This window comes from Salvelinus alpinus, chromosome 37, assembly GCF_045679555.1.
Source record: "Salvelinus alpinus chromosome 37, SLU_Salpinus.1, whole genome shotgun sequence".
Taxonomy (NCBI): domain Eukaryota; kingdom Metazoa; phylum Chordata; class Actinopteri; order Salmoniformes; family Salmonidae; genus Salvelinus; species Salvelinus alpinus.
This window is the reverse complement of record NC_092122.1, coordinates 15207306-15216369: the sequence shown is the minus strand read 5'-3', so window position 1 is coordinate 15216369 and position 9064 is coordinate 15207306. Positions and strand designations below refer to the sequence as shown.

The 9064-nt window shown below is 42.8% G+C and overlaps 2 protein-coding genes across 2 annotated transcripts; one reads left to right on the top strand and one right to left on the bottom strand.

Moving 5' to 3' along the window:
* Positions 1–271: 271 nt before the first annotated feature.
* On the top strand, positions 272–6549 carry LOC139565823 (hematopoietic lineage cell-specific protein-like). The gene is made up of 15 exons (XM_071386428.1): positions 272–427; positions 1280–1360; positions 1560–1633; positions 2003–2132; positions 3562–3672; positions 3772–3826; positions 3938–4048; positions 4160–4270; positions 4360–4415; positions 4536–4605; positions 4698–4846; positions 4913–5146; positions 5272–5440; positions 5529–5597; positions 5793–6549. Exons 1-15 carry the CDS (start codon positions 386–388, stop codon positions 5924–5926), a joined length of 1596 nt encoding a protein of 531 aa, XP_071242529.1. The 5' UTR covers positions 272–385; the 3' UTR covers positions 5927–6549.
* On the bottom strand, positions 6536–8633 carry LOC139565825 (protein LLP homolog). Its single transcript, XM_071386429.1, has 3 exons — positions 8342–8633; positions 7264–7492; positions 6536–7184 (listed from the first exon to the last, which is right to left on the bottom strand). Exons 2-3 carry the CDS (start codon positions 7481–7483, stop codon positions 7015–7017), a joined length of 390 nt encoding a protein of 129 aa, XP_071242530.1. The 5' UTR covers positions 7484–7492; positions 8342–8633; the 3' UTR covers positions 6536–7014.
* Between the last annotated feature and the right edge of the window lie 431 nt (positions 8634–9064).

Here is a 9064-nt window from a genome sequence, read left to right as displayed (position 1 = left end):
GTTATTCTCAAAGGGACCAGTTGGAACATAACGGGTGAAAAGACGAGACAAAAAATGGGAATTACACATGATTTATGACCTTATGAAAATAACTGCTGCAAAGTAAATCTGGTGTCAAATCTCTGTATGATCAGTGTTGGTTAGACTTGGGCTATTTTTTAAAATGAAATATATTGGGAAAACAAATGGATGTTTATTACGGAATGAGAATGTGTGCTTTTACTAATTAACAAACAGTATTGTTTTGACTACAATTGTGTCCAGCTTTGATACAGTAGCAAGCCCGTAGCTACTTGCAATATTATCGGCCACGCGCATTATTTCCTCTATCAACAGTTTGCGTGACTATCCTTGTTCTGGTTGAGACTTGTGAAAATATACATTTATGATATTATTGCATCAAAGAAATTTGTCTGGCAACGCAAAGGTACGTGTAATTACCATGAAATAATCTTTGTTTGAATTAAGTATGTATCACCGTGATATTAGAATTTCTTAACGTGTCTATCTTTCAGGAAGTTGCCGATAAGTTCTGTACTGATCTCATGGGCTAACGTTATGTTGAATCAAAGGAAGGTCTAGCCTACTTGGAAGATATAAATAGTTACTGTGTATATTATAGCCAACTTATGTTTAGTTTTACTACTATTTTGGGTAAATGCAGACAAAATGCACGCATCAACAGGTGACTTTATATAAGCCAGATCCTTTTATCACCGTTATATTTTTGTATTAAATATGTTGTATTACCTTGTTACTAAACCAAAATACCAAAAGCATGTCCTCAAATGTACAACCTTTAGATATATGCACAAATAGCAGACTTTGATAGTGTGTGTAGCTGACGGTAGTTTGTGTGATACAAGGAGAACGCATCAGGTAGCCGCCCTACATTACATTGACATCAGCCTGGACAGCTGTAAGCTACCCCCCACTTCCATCAGGTTACTTTGTGTTTTGTTAAACTATTCATGAATGATGATAGTGTGCTATTTTATAACTCGACTTCCTTTCTTGTGACCTCAGCAGAATGAGACCATATACTTCTGGTTAGCTGTCAGTTTTTCCACTGATGAAGGGGAAATGTTAAATGCCTTGAAGCTTATTTTTATTTGCAGGTACAGGTGATTGTCCACAAGGTACATACAGTGTTCACTAAAGCAGTGTTTCTCTACTTGTTTTTACACCAGGAACTAACAAGCTGTGGTCCCTCTTGTGTTTACACATACACTATACTTAGACTGACAGTACAAATCTTCTGTTTTGTTTCTCTTCCTAGATGTGGAAGTCAGTGGTGGGACACAACGTGAGCATAAAGGTTGCAGAGGGGGACGACTGGGAGACCGACCCTGACTTTGAGGTTAGCTACAGGGATGGAGGGAGCGAGGGTCCTTACGGAGCTAGTGTATTTACTAAAGCACTCTAATCAATATTTTCTCCCAGTGGAATTAATGTTTTGTTTATGCTTGGTCCGTAACCGCCTCAGTCCTGTTTTCAACGACACCCTGCTCTTCAGACTACAGTTTGGTGATTAGAAGGACTTGGGTTCTGTGTTTCAGAATGATGTGTCAGAACAGGAACAGAGATGGGGGGCCAAGACCATTGAGGGTTCTGGTCGAACAGAACACATCAGGTAACCATTGAACAGTAACTGGGGGTGGGTGGTCAGCCTGAGATGACCAGAAGATACACATCAAAGACGGATCACAGTATGATTGGTGAATTATGCCATTGGAGAGCTATGGGGGATGGTTAGCTCAGCTGTGTATTGCTGCTTTAGCTCTGTAGAAACAGGAAAAGGAAGTGAAAGCAGTGTGTAGGCTGTCAAGCAGTGAGTCTTACCTAATATGGGTTGGTAACTGAGTAAATCTAAGGGTTAGCCACAGACTAGTGTAACTATGTAGTCCCGGGTTCAGCAGATAATGTTAAATGGGAATAAAGTTATGCAACAAAGTTCTGATGTGTGTGTGTACGCATGTGTGTGATCCCTCCATCTCCCCAGTGTATCAGAGCTGAGACAGAAGGTGTCCCAGGAGCATGAGGTGGGGAAGCAGAAGGAGCGAGCGGAGGCTCCCAAGGCCTCTTACGGTTACGGAGGGAAGTTTGGAGTGGAGAAAGACCGCATGGACAAGGTTAGGTTATAACATGTCATCATGTGATGTTCATACACTACATGACCAAAAGTCGAACATGCTCGTCGAACATCTCATTCCAAAAAATCATGGGCATTAAAATGGGGTTGGTCCCCCCTTTGCTGCTATAACAGCCTCCACTCTTCTTGGAATGCTTTCCACTAGATCTTGGAACAATCATGGGGCTGCAGGGTAGTCTAGGGGCTAGAGCCTTGCACTAGTAATGGAAAGGATGCCAGATCGAATCCCCGAGCTGACAAGGTAAAAATCTGTCGTTCTGCTCCTGAACAAGGCAGTTAACCCACTGTTCCTAGGCCGTCATTGAAAATAAGAATTTGTTCTTAACTGACTTGCCTAGTTAAATAAAGGTCAAATAAAAAAATTGCCAAAACAGCATTAGTGAGGTTGGGCACTGATGTTGGGTGATTAGGCCTGGCTCGCAGTCGGTGTTCCAATTCATCCCAAAGGTGTTCGATGGGGTTGAGGTCAGGGCTCTGTGCAGGCCAGTCAAGTTCACAGAATCGTCTAGAATGTCATATGCTGTAGTGTTAAGATTTCCCTTCACTGGAACTAAGGGGCCTAGCCCGAACCATTAAAAACAGCCCCAGACCATTATTCCTCTTCCACCAAACTTTACAGTTGGCACTATGCAGCGTTCTCCTGGCATCATCAAACCCAGATTTGTCCGTCAGACTGCCAGATGGTGAAGCGTGATTCATCACTCCAGAGAACGCGTTTCCACTGCTCCAGAGTCCAAAGGCGGCGAGCTTACACCACAAGATCTTAGGCTTGTGTGCTGCTGCTCGGCCATGGAAACCCATTTCATGAAGCTCCGGATGAACAGTTCTTGTGCTGATGTTGCTTCCAGAAGCAGTTTGGAACTCTGCGGTCCCATTCTGTGAGCTGTTGTGGCCTACCACTTTGCAGCAGAGATGTTGTTGCTCCTAGAAGTTTCCACACTCACTTTAACACCACTTACAGTTGACCGGGGCAGCTCTAGCAGGGCAGAAATTTAACGGACAAGCTTGTTGGAAAGGTGGCATCCTATGACGGTGCCACATTGAAAGTCACTGAGCTCTTCAGTAAGGCCATTCTACTGCCAATGTTTGTCTATGGAGATTGCATGGTTGTGTGCTTGATTTTATACACCTTGCAGCAACGGTTGTGGCTGAAATAGCCGAATCCACAAATTTGAAGAGGTGTCCACATACTTTTGTATATATAGTGTATTTCGCTCATAAGGTCTTCAGTCAATTCCAAATAACGCATCAAGCACAAGGCTTCCTCTAATGCAGTGCTGCTCACCCCAAAACATATGCTGTCAGACAGTACAGTTGTGTGTGCTGACTTATTGCAACTTTTATGGACTTCAACAGTTTATCAAAGATCGTTTCCGGTGTTGATGTATTATGTGTGTGTAATTACCCAGGGGGCAGTGGGGCATGGCTACGTGGCGCAGGTGGAGCAGCACTCATCCCAGACCGATGCAAAGAGAGGATTCGGGGGGAAATTTGGAGTGCAGAAAGACCGTGTGGATAAGGTGAGGAAACTATACTCTTACTGACAAAGTAATCACAGGATTTGATGAACAGGAGGAGGGATCGTCCTGGTAATGAACATTCCTTCTCTCTTCCTGTAGTCTGCCATGGGTTTTGAATACAAGGGAGAGGTGGAGCAGCATACATCTCAGAAAGGTACAGCCTTAAGGACGTCTAATACACATACTTTCTGATTTCCAAGTAAGTCGACTGCGTGTTGTTATCCTACCCAGCTACTCCTGGCATACCTCTGACCCTGCTTTTCAGACTATTCAAAGGGTTTTGGAGGGAAGTTTGGGGTGGAGAAGGAGAAAGTGGACAAGGCTGCCTTGGGTTACGACTACAAGGGAGAGACCGAGAAGCACCAGTCTCAGAAAGGTTAGTGTGGAACTGTACCGTGTGCTGTTGTTTTTAAGTAGAAACGTTTCATTGTCAGTTATTAGATCTCTAGTTCATATTTTAAACATATCCCACAATCTCCCTCACCAGACTATTCAAAGGGTTTTGGAGGGAAGTTTGGGGTGGAGAAGGAGAAAGTGGACAAGGCTGCTTTAGGTTACGACTACAAGGGAGAGACAGAGAAGCATGAGTCACAGAAAGGTCAGTTACTTACAGTTGTAATCACAGTTGTGTTTGTAAAAGTCAAGGACCATGTCCACATTAAACTGACCTTTGATCTCCACGTTCAGACTATGCCAAGGGCTTTGGGGGACGCTATGGAGTCCAGACAGACCGCATGGATAAAGTGAGTCTTTCTTGACCCTGAAGACTCAGGATGACAGTAATTCTTGACGCATTTTACATTGACCTGTAATTTTACCCATTGATTGGAATTACGGTTCCCCAATCCCCATTCGCTCTATAGAGTGCAGTGGCCTTCACAGACATGGAATCCCCTACCTCTGCCTATGAGAAGACACTACCAATGGAGGCATGTAAGTATGCGCTTTATAGTTCCTCATAAACATTTAGTTCACAAGTTCAAAGAGGAAAATATGTTTTTTGCTTTTCCTGTCTGTCTGTGCAGCAAGTGCAGGGGCAGGCAACCTGAAGGCTCGCTTTGAGAACTTGGCTCGGTCATCAGACGAGGAGAACAGAAAGCGAGCGGAGGAGGAGAGAGCCAGGAGACAGGCTAGAGAGAAGAGAGAGCAGGAGGAGGCACGACGCAGACAACAGGTACTGCAATAAAAATGCTACTCCAATAAACATGCACACTGACACAGTGGTATGTATCTCTTGTAGGAACAGAACAGCAGGGAGGAGGAAGCAGTGCAGCATCAGCCTCCACCTGTTGAAGAGCAGAGACCTCCACCTGTTGAAGAGCAGAGACCTCCACCTGTTGAAGAGCAGAGACCTCCACCTGTTGAAGAGCAGAGACCTCCACCTGTTGAAGAGACCAACAGGAAGCCCCAACCACCACAGCTGCCCACTGCCAGGGCAGTGCCTCAGATACCAAGAGATGAACCTGAGCCAGTGGTAGATGGCTCTGATTTAATTCAATGCTACTCACTGATGACCTAAAAAACTGTCATTTCTTCTTCACCACAACATTATAAAATGAATTGGTGAAATTCACACCTTCTCATTTTCTGTGGTCTCAGGAGGAAGAGGAGGAGCCAGACTATGACCAGCCCCCGTGCCTGCCCCCACGGTCAATTGACCTGCTGGAGGCGGAGCCACCTCAGGAGCAGACCCCATCAGAACCAGAGCAGGAGGATGTGGGAGAGTATGAGGATATCTCACCAATACCTTTCCCAGAACCTGATACAGGTCAGTGTGCCACACCCAGTGAGGTAGAGGGGTTGGGTAACCCATTACTGTGTCATATCAAAGACCCTTCCATGTGTTCCCTCTACAGCTGTGGATAATGACTATGAGGACCTGACATGCGGTCAGACAGCAGTGGCCATTTATGACTACCAAGGAGGTAGGTAGCCTACTGTATCAATGACTGCGTTATGATATCATGTTACAATTCTCATCTATTTCTTGGTCATACTGTGATGTTGTTACTTCCATTGTGGATCAATACAGAAATCAATGCTAAACATTGCTCAACACAGAAGTCTATAAACCCTTTCGGAGACAAAATCCTAAAATAATGTTATTCTCACACATGAAGAGGCAGATGATGAGATCTCCTTCAACCCGGATGATGTCATCACCAACATAGAGATGGTGGACGAAGGCTGGTGGAAGGGACACTGTCACGGACGCATTGGACTTTTCCCTGCTACATTCGTGAAAATGATGTAGTGAGCGTGCCTATAGTCTCCAACACAGACATATACCTGAGCCCATAGGACCTGTGGGTCTTTTCACAGGGGGAACATCAGCATATTGATCCTATTGCACAGGTATAGTTTGATTGTACCATGGGAGAATCTCAATTGCATACTCCTCTATCCTCCCTTTCTCAATACCCATTGGAGAAGGGACCTCTAGCTTTCTCATCCAATGGGTTTTTAGGTGAGGAGGACACAAGGAGTATACAATTGAGATTCTCCCCATGTGTTTTCTAATCAATTGATTTATATCCGGTCAGTAGTCATGACATATAATGGATAGTCATTGTGCTTCATATTGCTCAGGGTGGGATGCAGGCCTTCCCCTTATAAAAGCTGATTGCTAAATGTTCCAGTGATATTCTCATACACTTGCATTTCAAAGGATTATGTAAGTCATTTAGCTATGGAATGTTATGTTTAAAAACAATTAACTACAGAGAATTGTATTTTGGCTATTGATGGAATTCTCAACTTGAATTACATGTTGTAATTACATATGTAAGCAAAGCATAATATCTGAAACACCAGGTTAAAAAGGTTATTTCTAGAATCAACTGCATGTAATCAATAAAATGTCTTAATGTACAGAAACACATTTATTTACTCCAACATGACAACCAGAAGATTATATTGACAGTTTGTTACATGTATAATGAATGTCTTTGTAATGATGGACTAGGCTACAAGAAGAGCAAATCAAACAGGAATGGAGCTACCAACAACAGGCATTATTGGGGTAAAATGTAAAGAATATACCATATTCTCTTCTGTATACCACAGCAATAAGAAAACATGGCTTTCATTCAAGTGAAGTATGTCAATGCAGTACTATACCATTGTGCACAAAAATACAACTCTGTTGTTTCCTTTCATACATTAAATGGGCTTACAGACAATGTGTTGCACAATATAGATCATTTGTCTCATATCACCATTTAACTTGAACACAAGGCAACTAAAGTCCACAAAGATCATGTATTCAATCTCCGATACATGATATTCAAGGCTCATGTGTGTCACAGGTTCTAAGTCAGAAGTCCTTTGGTTTTCTCCAGGCTACCAGGCAATGCCCTTCTTTTTTTTGTTGGCCTTTCCTCCCGATTTCTTTGTCATGCGTTTGCCTTTCAGTTTCTTGGCCTGTCGTTGGCTCATCCATGTTGGGTACTGTCCGTGCTCGTTCAATTGGGTCGTCTTACTGCGCTTGCTGTCCATGTCCATCTTTCCATCTGAAAAGCAAAAAACAAAAGGTGTCAACTCAGACATTGGAAACGATACAAAATGCTTGATCTATGTGTGAGTTCTCACCATCGACTTCCTCTCCCTCCATGTCTACATCCACTTTCTTCTCCTTTATCTTGCCAGCTGGCACCACTGTCGCTATGTCCTGAATGTCATTCATGGAGATCTCTCCTGTGCCACCGTGGGCCAAGGCTAGCTTCAGCCGAGCCAGTTCCTTCGGGGCGTTCTTCGCTCTCTTCACAGCGCGCATCTTCCTCTTCCATTTGCTTCGCAGACTTTTGGCCATTTTAAGGTTCTGAAAGACAAGGTTACATAATGGAAACAGATCCACTTGCACAAGACATCTCGACTTGCTTTAACTCTAGTTCAGTGACGGTCCCTGCAGAGCCTAGCCATACATTGCACCTGTAAATAGCCCACCCAACTACCTCATCCCCATATTTTTTTCTTCTCCTTTGCACCCCAGCATCTCTACTTGCACATTCATCTTCTGCACATATCACTCCAGTGTTTAATTTCTAAATTGTAATTATTTCGCCACTATGGCCTATGTATTGCCATTTCATTTGCACACACTGTATATAGACTTTTCTATTGTGTATTGACTGTACGTTTGTTTATCCCATGTGTAATTCTGTGTTGTTTGTGTCGCACTGCTTTGCTTTATCTTGGCCAGGTCGCAGTTGTAAATGAGAACTTGTTCTCAACTGGCCTACCTGGTTAAATAGAGGGTAAATAAAATAACACATACGATTGAGTTCTTGGCTCATGTAAACAACACTCATGCCATCAACTCCCATCATGCGACGTTAGCTAGCCAGCAAAGACATTCGTCTAGCCCAAATAACCCTCAATCATAAATAGAGGTTCTTGTATAATTAATCATGATGAATTGCCGTTAAACTGTCCATGATTCTACTGTCCTTGCAAGACTCCACATAAACAGTCAAGTTAGCTAGCTGGAGTACTTATCTAGCTTTTAGCTAACGTGGCTAATAGCTACATTGCTAAAGAAAACGGATTGTTTTAAAACAATCGATCGGCCTATACCATTCGATGTTTTTGTACTTCAATAACTAGTATTCGGTGTACTCAATTTACTCGTATGTATGGTATTGTAAAAAATAAAAGCAAGTTAACATACATAGACGCAGATGTATTCTCCGTACAGTTGATACGCAGGCAGCACACACGTGTTTGTATTTTCGACAACCGTAAAGCACGTCAGACGGTCGTTATGTTGGACACATTTGCGACAACTTACGTCCTCTTAATTTACTATCATACTGTGAACTCTTATTTATTTAATCGAAAATCTATAACCTACATATTTAGTGTGAAATATTATCAGTGGTGGATAACCGACGAACTTCCTGATGCACTTTATTCTAAATTTATCGATACGTATTATCAGCTATTCTGCTGCAGTTCACAGTTCTTTCAGGAGATGGCGAGCTCATTCCATACTGCAAGCCAAAGCCACCTGAGTCTCATTAATGATCATGCAATTATCCACAAATTCACATCTGCTCCAGAACAAATGTATTGAACCACTTTGACCTCTGTCTGCAAAAACAAAGGGCAAACAAAAAGCAAAGTATGTGAGTACAGTAAATTAGAAATCATATGTTATACCATCACAACAATTGAATGATCTACAACCATTCAAGAAAAATACATTATTGTTGGCATGGATGAATTGTCTTTGTACTATTTCAAATGAAGAATTTGCAAGTCTGCAGTTTCTTCTGAGACTGCAGGTCATCTAGCTAAACCCATGAGACTGATTGGGGTGTAAAATCCAAGGGCAGGTCCTATTTTAGCTCCACTTGGGGCATGGCCCTACATACAGTAGGCCTCCACTCTT

Excerpts from the sequence above, each read along its gene's own strand:
- LOC139565823 (XM_071386428.1), top strand. The coding sequence starts at position 386 with ATGATATTATTGCATCAAAGAAATTTGTCTGGCAACGCAAAG. Across the intron at positions 4,049-4,159 it reads GAAGCACCAGTCTCAGAAAG|ACTATTCAAAGGGTTTTGGA; the intron begins GTTAGTGTGGAA and ends CTCCCTCACCAG. Across the intron at positions 5,147-5,271 it reads GAGATGAACCTGAGCCAGTG|GAGGAAGAGGAGGAGCCAGA; the intron begins GTAGATGGCTCT and ends CTGTGGTCTCAG.
- LOC139565825 (XM_071386429.1), bottom strand. The coding sequence starts at position 7,483 with ATGGCCAAAAGTCTGCGAAGCAAATGGAAGAGGAAGATGCGCGCTGTG. Across the intron at positions 7,185-7,263 it reads GGAGGGAGAGGAAGTCGATG|ATGGAAAGATGGACATGGAC; the intron begins GTGAGAACTCAC and ends TTTGCTTTTCAG.